Genomic DNA, 13,449 nt, shown 5'->3' on the forward strand with positions numbered 1-13,449 from the left:
TTTGGTTTTGCCAGGTGCAAGAAGACTTTATTTTCTGTTACTGTTTTGGAGTTGCCAGCAGGCCGGACATGCAGCAGCAGGCTGCTGATGCCAGAAACATACACTGGTCTGATTGCTGAGCCTTGGTTTTGTCTGGTTTCCTCAGAAACTGATTTGGATTAATTCCATCAGTTACCAAAAGAGCAAAATGCCAAGTGAATAGGTGAAAAGTATTAAAATAAGTACAACACAGATAGGTTAACACAACAGTTGTTTAGGTAACAACTTGCCTTCTCAACCCCAATCTGATTTGTCGTCTTTCTATGTCTTTTACAGCAAATGTTCCTGACATTTTAATTTTGTAAAGTTTATCACCAGACATCCATCATGTCTTGGCTTGCTGATCTTGCTGGAAAGGCAGAGGATCTACTCAATAGAGTTGATCAAGGAGCTGCATCAGCTCTGAGCAAAAAAGACACATCAAGCAGTGCAGCTTACAATAATAAGAATGTGGACTCTGCCAATGAATATTCTGAACTGCACCAGGATACTGGAGAACTGAAATACCAGACCTCATCCAAAGCAGCCTACATCTCCTCAGCAGCTGATAATATTAAACATCAGAAGGCCACGATCCTAGCAGGAACAGCCAATGTTAAACCAGCACATAGGACATCTTCAGAAGTTGTTTCTCCAGCAGAAAGTGTTTCCACACCCAGAGCTTCTTCAAACTTTGTCAGAAGAAAAAAGTCTGAACCTGATGATGAATTGCTATTTGATTTTCTCAACAGTTCGGAAAAAGAACCTAATGGAAGGATGGACTCTAAAAAAGAGAAGAACAAGGCACCTGGTGTTCAAAATCACTCTCGGACTTCAAGTGTTAGTTCTGCATCTATCAGTACACAGAGTGCAAAAACTACTGAAGATAACTCCATCAGGAGCCAAGGCAATGGTAGTTAAATAGTATTGAACCTAGAGCTATTTAAAACCCAAGTATGTCTAGGGTAAGGCTAGGTAATGGATTTGCTATCACTTCATGAAACATTTAGTGGTTGTAGTATGTCATATGTGTGGAGTAAAGCAGGGTCCCTCACATTTTTTCATTGCTGGGATAATCTCGGATACTGTGCTAGTTTAACAAACTGCATAATTACTACCTAAATATTTTGTGTTCTCCATCTACCTCATTGCTGCTGCTCTCCTTGACCTCCCTCAGCTATGACGTAACCATGCATCGTCCCCACTTACAAGTGCTGCTGCACTCGTTGGATCACTCAGGGGCCCTTGACTCTTGTTGCTATGTAGGAGAATGAGTGAGTGACTTTCACAGGCTGGTAGATGGTGTTGGCTGTTGCTCAGTGCACCATGTGAGGTGATGTGAGGTTTTCTCTGTTCCACTGTGGAAGAGAGGTAAGCTGTCAAGCTTGCTTGTCCTGCAGAGTGGAAAGTTTGGTGTGGATAGGGTGTTGTAGAGCTACAGGCATGAGAGAGCTAAATAGATAAAGCCTTCAGGTTTGCCAAGAGTAGTTTGTAGCTGCAATCTAAATCCAGACACCTGGAAGAGCCCCCAGGTCAGTTGCTGGGGCTATTCTCAAGTCAATGCCAAGGAGAATGCGGCTGGGAGGTGTCAGGAACTTGTGTTCTCTATCAGACTATCCAACCTATACTCAGTTTTTGCTGTGGTATTTTACTATTGTTTATTTTATGACATTGAAGTGAATGTTTATATTATTTCATAATAATGTAGTTAAAGTGCTTTATTATTTATTTCAGTACTTTAGGCATGTAAGACATTCTAAATGCCAGGTTTTTTTATTTGCTGCATTAAGTATGCTGTAAAGTTAGACAGATAAAGACATCACTTCCAAATATGTGAATATTTGCATATGTCTAGGTGTGTCACTTTTCGACAAGTAGTAGTAGTAATAATACCAATTATCATAATAATTATAATAATGACCATTGTTAAAATGTTAGACCTGGCTATATGGCCTTACAGATTGGTGCTTAAGGAACATACTTGTTTTGCTCGGTGTGGCCTGTTGAATTTTCTTCTGAGGATTTTTGAGTGGAATTTGCATTTTGGAGTTGCCAAATGAGGAAGCACATAGAGTTTGAGCATGTTGGGTTCAAAGTTGATTGTATAGATAGATGTGTCATTTAAATGTTCTGTATAGCATATGTTGAAGTAGCTTATGATAAATTTGCTGCAGACAAAATCAATTAATGTTATACTTTGTATGTTGTCGTGGGTGTAACCTAATATGTGCTACAAAAGTCTTAACTTCTTGCTTCATTGAGTTCATTAGTCTATTAAGTTTTTCCAGACAAAGGAAAGAGGATAAATTGTCTGGTAATTTGGAAATCGTTTAAGTGAACACATCATAGAACCATTTAAATAGGAAAGAGGTTTGAGAAAAACGTGGGAAAGTTGCTGTCACTGCTGCTACTTGTCGGTGTGTTGTTCAGAATAAACAGTCTGCCACTGCTCCCTGGGACTGGGTGATAGGGGCTGTTACAGTGGTGACAAGGAAGGTGAAGCAGGTGACTTCGGAACTGCAGTCTTGCTTGGAGTAGGTTGCAGTCTGTCCCCCCAGATTCTCAGCAGTTACTCATCTGGGACATAGCAAATTCAGAAGTAATCGTTTTGGATTGCATGCTTGCTTGCTCATTGCATGCTGTGTTGTTTTATCTTCACACTGCTGAAAGGTTCCAGCTGTCTGCATGTTGGAATCAAGATGGTTACAGTGGCTGTACCAATCTCACAGCATTAATCCAGCATGCTCTGTATGTGTTTGTGCATGGTGGGGAAGGGCTATTGGTTCCTCCTTCCCTGCAAGGGACTGTTGTTCAGACTACTCCCAGGAGTTCTCTTACTGTTCTCACCGAGCTTCTAAGATGTAAGAAAAAAAAAAAAAAAGAAAAATTTGTATTTTGCTTTCTATAATCTAGAGAGTGAACATTTGTTTGACCAGAAAGGTTTTAACAGTTTGACAGAATATATCTACCTAATTTTTTCCTTAAAGAATGGAAAGATCACACTTCTGCTTCAAATAACTGCAACTCAATTTCTCCTAGTAAAAGTCCTCTTGAAAACATATTTTTAGAAAATTACTGATGCAGCATTATCAGTAAGATGATGTTTTTCTTAAAATGCATTTTTTACATAAAGGTAACCAAAATATATAGGTGAGTGGCTGAGTTAAGTATTTAGGTTTGATTAAGTATAGTCATATGAACAAATTTTTAAAAATAAAATTTACATCCTTGCAATCTAAATCTTAATGGAAAACCAGAATGAATTCCCATGGCTAGTTGCTATGTGTACTTAATCGCTTCTATTACTCTCTCAGCTTCTGAGGACATCTCTGAGCAGCATAGTCATAAAAAAGTGTCAATATTTTGAAATCCAAAATTTGACAGAAATGTAGTAATGTGATATGAAATTTTTTTACTTCCATGTCTTGTCCTGCAGGATTAACAAAAGTGCTCTGTGATACATGTATACTGTGGAATAGTCTACTTAGTGCTATTTTCTTGAGAGAAGCAGTTCCATATTCCATTTCAATATAAGCTATTTTGATGGGTTTTGTTGTTTTTGTTTGGTTTTCTAATATATTATGCATTTAGTAACTGATGCAGAACACGGAATTGCAGTTTGTATCAAGGCAACCTAAAAATACGTATATTAGCTATAACTTGCATCTCTCTTTACAGAAACTCCAGACAGTTCAGATTCTGGACTGGGAGCTCAAGGTGATGGCATGAAGGATTCATCAGTAAGTGCAGTAACTAATCCCAGTCCTTCAGCTAATGATGATTCCAAATCACATGAGCTTTCCAATCTTCGCCTGGAGAATCAGCTGCTGCGGAATGAAGTTCAATCTTTAAATCAGGAAATGGCTGCAGTAATTCAGAGGTCCAAAGAAACACAAGAAGGTACTATGGTCTGGAAACTAAAATGTAACATATTACTAAAATGCTAGTGAACTAGAAAACAATGCTATTTCTGTGTTAGTGTTTTGTATTTGTACTAAAGTTTTTCTAGTTAAATTTGCATGTATGCCTGCCCAAGCAGAATTATTCTTAGTTTCTGAATAATGAGCTGGGAGAAACAAAAAGCTTTGTTCAAGTACAAAATTAACACAATTGTTGATAAAATAATCCAATCAAGTTAGTTACAAAACTTGCATCTTACTAAAATGGCTTTAGCAAACAGCATTATTGTAAGGAGCTGGAGAATCTGCTCTGTGAAAAAAGGCTGGGAGAGCTGGGTCTGTTTAGCTTAGAGAAAAGGAGGCTGAGGGAATCTCATCAGTGTTTATAAATGTCTAAAGGGTGAGTATCAGGATATGGGGTGAGACACTTCTCAGTGGTGTCCAGTGGCAGAACAAGGGGTAATGGTCACAAACTGGCACACAGGAGATTTAACCTGAATTTAAAAAAATACTTCTTCACTCTGAGCTTAACAGAGCCCTGGAACAAACTGCCCAGAGAGGCTGGGGGATCTCCATCCTTGGAGACATTCAAAACTCACCTGGATGTGTTCCTTTGTGATCTGCTCTAGGGAATCCTGCTCTAGCAGGAAGCTCGGACTGGATGATCTCCAGAGGTCCCTTCCAACGCCTCACACTGTGTTTCTGTGATTAAAATATTTTTTCTGCTTTTTAAAGACCATTGCAAAATACTTGATTTTTAAATGGGTAAATTCCAGTAAATACTTGAAAATTTGACTGCTTTCTGGCTGTAGGCTATAATCTGATCCCTAGAAGCTTACAGTAAAAATATAGAATGTAGTATTTTTGTATGACTTCACTAGCTTTTTCAAAGCCAAATGCAATGACAAATATAAAATTTGATTTTTAGTTTCCATTGAAGCTTAATATGTGTTGTTTTGATTAAAAACAGAAGCCTCAGTAAGTATTCAGGAATTATTTCAATACTGGTCTATTTTTTAACTGTTTCCTAGGTTGAGCTTGTTGTCACATGGAATTGAACTGGCTGCTTTATGCAGAGGTTTCCAAAGGCCTGCTCACACAGGGCTATTCTATAGCAGGCCATTGCAGGGTGCAGGACAGGTGAAATTTGTCAAGTGCAGTGTGACACAGAACTAAATACCTGTTTTAAGGTTATGTGCAAAATATTATGGCTCATGTTGTCACAGCCAGCCTGGCATTTGTCACTTCTTGGTAGCTCAAACTTTCGGTATTACTTCAACTTGGCTGTGTTTAATTTCTTTCTTTTAAGAAATGTGATGTGTGCATCCTGGCCATTTACAAGACCTTGCTTGCCTTATTCTGTACATTTCAAACTCCTAATTTTGTAGAATTGAACAAATCCCGGGAAAGGGTTGAGAAGTGGAATGCCGACCATTCAAAGAGTGACAGGATGGTTAGAGAACTTCGAGCTCGAGTTGATGATCTGACAGAAGCTGTTGGTGCCAAGGATTCCCAGCTGGCTGTGCTGAAAGTACGGTTGCAAGAAGCTGATCAGCTCCTAAGTGCTCGCACAGAAGCTTTGGAAGCATTGCAGAGTGAAAAATCACGGTACTTCATGATTTTGCAAATAGTAATCAGTCTGAAAATTCAAGGTAGAATTTAGTCTCCTTAAGAATAAAAATTAATATACTAATGGGGAAAGGGAAAGTATCAAGATTAAATGAGTTTGCTGTAAGCCCATTACATTGTAGCTGGCAGTGGGAAAAGGGCAAATGATTACTAAATAGGGGCAATTGTCACCTGATTATAGAAATCCATTTTCTATAAAGTATTTATATTTGTGTCAGAGGCCTGAAGCTGAAGATCTCAAGAAAAATTGTTTGATCTTGAAAAATACATTTGCTTATCCTCAAATTTGAAGACTTTTCTGACTTATCTCGGAGTTGGGATGTAAACTGGCAATTAAACACTCCAGAATACAGGTCAGGGGGGAGGTGCATGAGTCATTAACTCCTCACACCTGCAGCCAGACATATTCAGTAGTTTACTGGGTAAATTTTCAAAGCTGTTCTGAAAACCAGATAGTTGTATTTCTACCTGAAAATCACACTAGATTTCTTCTTTTTCAATTATGACTTTTTTCACTCTTTCAGGATAATACAGGACCACAGCGAAGGGAGCAGTTTGCAAAATCAAGCCCTTCAAACCCTCCAAGAGAGGCTGCGTGATGCAGACTCCGCACTCAAGCGAGAGCAAGAAAGTTACAAACAAATGCAGGTTAGACATGAGTAGTAAGGAAGAGTTTCAGGCTCTGCTTTTGAGATCAAATTTGAGAGGTTCCAACTGCTATGTTGTTACACAACAAATTGTTATACAATTTTAATATGTAATCTTAAGCCTGTTAAGCTGGACAATTACTTCTCTGGTAAAGATATGTACATAATTTCTGGAGACCGCTTTCCACACTTAGCTTGGCCTTTGTTATGTGTAATAGCATCTTTGAAAATCCCTGTCAGTTTCTGGTTTTGATAATATTTTTTGCGGGGAAAGCTTGCTTTTTGTTTATCAAATAAACGTAAATAATAGGAAGATTGTTATTCCCTCATTACGTCTGGTGAGGTAATGAAATTAATACTTTTACTTACATTATTTGGCAATGGCTGAAGCAAGCCAGATTTCTTTCCACATGGCTCTAATGCATCCTGAAGTTGGAGGTGGTAGATACGAGGTGTTGTGTCATGTGTAGTTGCTTTTAGACTTTCTTTTTTTCTTTGTAGGTTAAAGTTGAGACTGTGTTTAAACACAAAGTAATGTTTCTTTATTGCCAATAGAATGAGTTTGCAGCTCGTCTAAGTAAAATGGAAGCAGAGCGTCAGAACTTGGCCGAAGGGATAACTGTAGCAGAAAGAAAGTATTTAGATGAGAAGAGGCGAGCTGATGAACTTCAGCAGCAAGTCAAAGTAACTAAAAACCACCTAGAATCTACAAAACAGGAACTGGCAGACTATAAACAGAAGGCTACTCGCATACTTCAAGTAAGCATTTGTGTACAGAAATCCAGTCTGATTTGTGCACTTAACTTTTTTAAGGTGTTATGCTTCAAATAATCTAATTTGTGGGGTTTTTCTTTATGTGACCTATAGTATATGTTGGGACATCTGTCATGATACCTATGCAGAACAGCTACCAGTCTACATTTTGTAAATTTAAGTTTACAGATCAAATTAAGTAATTGAAATGTAAGTTCAGGTTGTGACCTTGAAGAAGAGTCCGAATAAGTGAGACATCTGTCAGTGTTTTCTGCATCCAAGAGTCCAGTGTTACACAGACTGATAAACAGATGTAACCTGTACCTTGTTCCATACCCAGTATTCTTGAGTCAAGAATATTGCTCTATTCTGCTTGAGGCTGATGCAAAGCATGTAATGGATACTTATGTGTAAACCAAAGAAAATATTTTTGAATATTCTGAAAGGTTGCGTATGATCAATGTTATATAAACAATGGCAATATCAGGTATTTTGTGCAGATTTCTATACTACTTGTCAAAAATACCAAGTCCAAACCTGGTAAATTTAAGTATTGTTTATAAAAGTTACCAACATGTTGAAGATAAAGGTCTCTGTTTAGAAAAACTAATTAGGACAGGCTTTAAATAGTCTTGATAAATATAAAAAACATAATATCAGAAGTCAATGTCAAGTTAACATTAAGTTGACTCTGAGTAAAACAGTTCATCCTTTCTCCCAGAAGATTTATTGCTGTATTTGGTTCTAATTTGGCTTTGTTCTCAGGAGAAAGGATGGACTGAAAGGGGGTCGGTTTTGTCTTTAGTGTCTGTTAATGTCCATCTTCTCTCTTATGGTAGCTTATTGTTACCCATTACATGTTTAACATTCCAAGCACTTGTAAAAGGAAAAGCTATACTCTTGCTCAGTTGACACAGGATTTCAGTTAAATCCATTCTTATACCATACAGGAAATCAGAACAATTATCAGAGGGGAAGCATTTTCATTTTAAAGTGTGTAGGATCATTATTAACTTGGCTAGAAGGACAGCAGTTCTTTTACTGTATGTCTGCATTTTGATTTTAAGTCGAAGTCATTTTGGCATATTCTAGTTGAGCACTTATTAAATACTGCTATAAATAATACATTGGTTTATTATTTCAGTCTAAAGAGAAGTTGATAAACAGCTTAAAAGAAGGCTCTGGTATCGAAGGCCTGGATAGTACTACTGCAAGCACAATGGAACTAGAAGAACTGAGACATGAGCGAGACACTCAGAGGGAAGAAATCCAAAAACTAATGGGACAAATACAACAGATGAGAACAGAATTGCAGGTAACTATGATTGTGTATATGTGTATTTGCAGTTACCCACACACAATGGACTGTTTTCTTGTATAGTTTTAGGCTCTTGCTTCTAGTGTTTATTTGACCTAGTATTAAATTAAGCCAGCTTTTGCTCAAGGTGAGACAAGTGCTTATTGGTACCCAGCTACTTTCCATGTTCTCTCCCACCACTTCAGCTCATGGTGGGAGGAATGCTATAGATACTACTTCTCTCTTCCCTCACTACTGTGTGCTCCTTTTGAGGGTAGGGCTGCTTTCTAAACAAGTGTTGTGATTTTTGTAGAGATTGCTTGGATCCTTTTCTGCAAGGGCTACTAATCCTTGAAGCAGCTGTAATCTGAGTCATCTGCTGGTGTAATTGGCTCAACCCAGCAGTTACACGCAAGCCTACTGTGCACAGGTTTAGCTTGTAGGCAGTAGAAAGGAAAAAGTGGAGGCTTTTCATGTTCACAAAATGCATTTCTTTTATTACTATGTCAGTAAAAATATTCTATATAAAACGACCAAATGTTATTTATTTAATACATCCTCAAGTTCATTTTCCTTGGAAGCAATATTGCAGATACAACCTTTTTTGCTATCACCTGTGACAGATTGCAGCATTGTTTGAATGTTAGTGAAATTATTACACTTCTGTTCATTTCAGGATATGGAGACTCAGCAGGTGAGTGAAGCTGAGTCAGTGCGAGACCAGCTTCAAGACCTACAAGAGCAGATAGCATCACAGAAAATGGCCAAGCAAGATGCAGAAGCTGAACTAGAACGGCAAAAACAGGTAAGGAATTAGTGAAAGCTGAATGGTCTTATTTTAGACCTCATGCGGTGTCATCAGTAAAGCTTAATAATAGTTTAGCTTATTAAGTGAGTAGCTTATACAGTATGTGGGCTATTTTTGTCTAGTATTCCAAAGAAATCCCCCAAAGCCGAATGGATGTCACTAGGCCAAGCAAAGCACAGCCAGTGCTAAGCAATGGACACGGCCTTCTGGATACTCCTAATTAACAGAGATCTTGCTGGTGTATTAAAGAACAAACATGACCCCTGGGAGGGCACAAAATTGCTCATGATCTTAAATTTTATTCTGCATGGGAAGAATCAAACAATAGGGATATTGTAACATTTTCAACACTATTTAAATCAAGAAACTCCAAATACTGAAAATGATTACTGTGGAGCTTCCTGCACACAATCACTACGTGAGTTTTAGCTTGTAAAAAAATGTGATTGTAGTACCAATTCATAGGTATTTTTTTAATCCACTTGTTAACTCGGTTCTGAATCTAAATGTTGTTACTTACTATTAGACAAATTGCTGATAAAATTATATTAATTGATTTTGTCAGATTGTGTCATCTTTTTAAGCAAAATGCCCCTTGATTTAAGCAGTTTTGTGCAAAGATGAGGGGGAAAAAGGCAAACTCATATTTCAGGTGAACAAACTTACTATTCAGTAGGAATCGGACAAATGCTTTGCACCCAATTAAAAAATTTCTCCATAAGAAAAAGCTTGTGTAGAGAGAATAACAAGGAAAGCAGGAGAGTACACTGTATCCCCTAGGAATAGTGTATCTTACAGGATTATCTGTCCTTCCAGAAATTACATTTTAATGAGATGCTAGCAGCTTGAACTAATTAAAAGGCAGAAGTTGAGGTCTGCTCTTAATGGATACCTGATGTTTATTATATCAAAACAGATGGTAGATTGTATTTTGTTACTCCTGCCCTCCTGAGGGGTATATTTTAAGTCAATACTACATATAGCAGAAGTGAGGGTAATTAGAAAAAAAAATAGCATTGTCAGTTATTACAGAAACAGAAGTATTTGTTTTGATGAAACATTTACATGTGCTTTTAAAGTAATTGTGTGAATTGATACTTAATACAGTCTTTTATATCTGGCTATTCCTTTAACTATTGCCATAAGGTTTCTGAGACTGAAGATGGAAAATAGGTAGAGGTGTTATTTCCTGTACATCTGATGGTTTGAAGAGAGAAAATTATTATCTATTTTTTGTAGCAACTGACAGCTGAAGTTTGAAGACTGTCTTAATTTAAAAGATAAGCATGACAAATCTTTCAAATAGTCACTAAATAATGGGAGTAACAAAGCTTACAGTTAAATTTACTGTTCAGTAAGTTGTCAATTACTAATATTCCTTCCCCTTTCACATCTTGTATGTTAATTTATCATAAATGTTAAGGGAGGATCTGTGTTAAGCAGAATTATAGGTAGGTATGCTAAGGGTTTTCAAACACTTAAAAAAAAAAAACAGTATCTTGGATTGATGGCTTTATTTTAGGAATACAGATTCCCCTCCAAAGTAGTTCCTAACTGTTTCAGTTACATTATTGACATTGTTTCAAGATATAATAATAAACAGTGAAAGTATAAGGAAAATAAATCATTGTCCCTATGAAATTGTGTGACTCTTAGTAACCTAGTCTGGATTAATACTTATATTAGTTCAGTCTCCACAGAATAATTTATTAAGTCTTGTAGGCTGTGCCTTCATACTCAGCTCTCTTCCCCCCACCTCTCCTAGCCAGACACTTAGCTAAGATAAATTTCAGTTTATATTTAATCACAGCATGTTGCCTTCTGGTGTTTTACTGTGAAACTCTAGGTAAGAAAATTACTCTCAAAATACAACAAAATGTTTTATTTGTGATTGGGATAAATTTTGTAGGAACTCCGTTATACTGAAGAAGAATTGTATCGAACCAAGAACACTTTTCAAAGCAGAATAAAAGACAGAGAGGAAGAAATTCAGAAGCTCAGAAATCAGGTACTGTGTGTATAGAAAAAAACTTTCACCTTCAATTTTGAAAACGCTGATGATTAATTTATTTGATCAAACTGTACAAAGTAAACATAAAGGCTTTACTAATGAGTTACAGTGCACTTGTTTTTAATGCAGAGTAGAGTTTTGAGTACAATAAGGGAGCCATGAGGTAGTAAATAGCCTAATTTATAACTGTGTGTGCTTATGTCTTTGATGGGGGGCGGCGGAAATCAAACTCTGTCCCAGCTAGACCTGATGGGGTGGTGTTGGATCAACATTCTTCTTTTTGAAAGCTAAAAAAAGCAATTGGTGTTTGATTAGGTCACTGTAATTTCTGCTAAGATCCTTTTAACTGTGTATAAGAACCTAAGTACCACCCTACAGACTCCGTGATCCATGTAGTCCACTGTTCTGTCTTGGACAGTGGCAACAAGGCCAGCATGTGAGTCTGGCTGTTTTCTTCACTGCCCTGTACTCACTTTGCATCAGCAGTTGAATTAGGGACATTAGTGTTTAATTCCTTACTAAGTCCCACCAGTATGTTTATGAACCTGTTTCCCTTGAATCAGACTAACCCTTTTGGAACCTTCTGATGCTTGTCAATCCGCACAGTCTCCTTGGGCAGCATGAAGGTATAGGCCTTCTTTTGTGTAAATTAGCGTAATGAAAAGTTGTCTACATGTAGAGAAATTGATAGTCTAGAGTCAGCTAATGTCAGCTGTACAGTTATAGTGTCAGAGGATTTGCAAATTGTTGTGTTGTGATACAAGTTTCTGTATCACACTGTTGGCAGATGATTCTTCTTGTAATTCTAGCTTCAGGACTACCTGCACCTGCCTTAGTGCATTGCATCCAGTTTGTGATTTTGATATCTCACTGTGTCTGGTTCCTTCTAATTCTGTTTTTTCATCACTGAAGCTACATTTTTGTGTTATGTGGTGCTACAAGTGGCTGAGGTCCAAGACTGTAGTGAATACATGAGCTATTGCACATATGGCTAATTGAGAGATTCCCATTTGCTTTAAATATTTTCTGGAAATTGGATTACCTAATCCATGTCTTAATTTGCTGTCCTTGCAGTTTCTATTTGCTAGTACAATCATGTTTTCTACCTCAGTGCTCCTCAATTCTTCTGCAACATGTCCTGCATTTTCACCATTGTCACTGAAGCTTTCCTGCAGAGTGTCATCAGGGTCTCCCTGTTTGTACTGGGTTTTTCCTTCCTCACTTGAAAACATTTTATGGGCTCACTTGTTTTGTGCAGTTGCAGGTATGGTAGCCAGCCTGGACTATCTTGCTGTTGTCATGCCTGCCATTTAAACTCAGCTCTGAGGCATAGCACTGATTTTTGTGATGAAACTTAGGATTATGCAGAAATGTTCATACGATTAGAGGTGGAAAACATAGGAATACATTCTTACACACAGTTTCTTGTGTCATGTAAAATCTTTTTACCAGCTGTCAAAAGTTTCTTCTTTTTTGTGCTCGTTGATGATCATTTTGGTAGTATTATCCCATAAAAATTCTTCAGTGGGGTAACTTCATTCTTGGAGGGCTGTCTTGTTTCAAATTTTGTAATAGGCCAGTTGATCAGATGTGGAACTTACTCTTAATTTTTTTCTTTTGCTTTTTTTTTTAGCTCACAAACAAGGCTCTAAGTAGTAGTAGTCAGACAGAATTAGAAAATCGGCTTCATCAACTGACAGAAACACTAATTCAGAAGCAAACCATGTTAGAGAGCCTCAGCACAGAGAAAAACTCGCTTGTCTATCAACTGGAACGACTTGAACAGCAGCTGAAGGCTATCCAAGGCACTAGTAGTAATGGACCTTCTATTAATATGGCAGGGATTGATGGTGCTGAAGGTAAATAAGTAAATATAAAACTTAAAATTCTCTCTGTGATACCTAGTAAAAATGTAAATAAAGTAGTTGTTTTCAGATTATCCAAGTTAGTACTGGAAATGCTATCAAAGGTTTTTACTGTATGAGAAATAGAAGCAAATGGAGAAACTGTGACATTATCAAACCCATCCTTTTATACACCTAGTAATAAAATTATTCTTACATGATAGAATTGAATATTAAGATTTCCATTTATTGAGGTAAAATAAATGTTTAAAATACAGTAAAACTGAATAAACATTATGACCTGATGGTAATTTTATCAAGAATCCTCCCCTCCAAACACACGTCTGTGCCCCCAGCAAAACTGCACTAAATCAGATCAATTATGATTTTATACTGGTTTTATTTATCTTTGTAATACGCTGACAATTTGCTTTACTTAAGCAACAATTTAGCTGGTTTTAGGCTAATGAGATTTTTTGCTGTTTTTCCCTTCCAGTAGGTGCTCGTATGCGTAATGTCCCTGTCCTGTGCAGTGACGTGGAT

At 37.2% G+C, this 13,449-nt stretch overlaps 1 protein-coding gene across 1 annotated transcript in view; it reads left to right on the forward strand.

The window, feature by feature from the left end:
* The first annotated feature begins 313 nt into the window (after nt 1–313).
* The window catches only part of GOLGA5 (golgin A5), a 16,434-nt gene continuing 3,298 nt past the window's right edge, over nt 314–13,449 (forward strand). The window contains exons 1-10 of the mRNA XM_010003724.1: nt 314–931; nt 3,697–3,918; nt 5,306–5,525; nt 6,071–6,194; nt 6,749–6,952; nt 8,091–8,261; nt 8,920–9,048; nt 10,961–11,059; nt 12,696–12,921; nt 13,406–13,449. Of these exons, the coding sequence (XP_010002026.1) occupies nt 367–931; nt 3,697–3,918; nt 5,306–5,525; nt 6,071–6,194; nt 6,749–6,952; nt 8,091–8,261; nt 8,920–9,048; nt 10,961–11,059; nt 12,696–12,921; nt 13,406–13,449 (2,004 nt within the window). The 5' untranslated portion in view covers nt 314–366. The remainder of the gene's footprint in view (nt 932–3,696; nt 3,919–5,305; nt 5,526–6,070; nt 6,195–6,748; nt 6,953–8,090; nt 8,262–8,919; nt 9,049–10,960; nt 11,060–12,695; nt 12,922–13,405) is intronic.

This window comes from Chaetura pelagica, unplaced genomic scaffold (genome assembly GCF_000747805.2).
Source record: "Chaetura pelagica isolate M959 unplaced genomic scaffold, ChaPel_1.0 scaffold48, whole genome shotgun sequence".
In the NCBI taxonomy this organism is placed as follows: Eukaryota; Metazoa; Chordata; class Aves; order Apodiformes; family Apodidae; genus Chaetura; species Chaetura pelagica.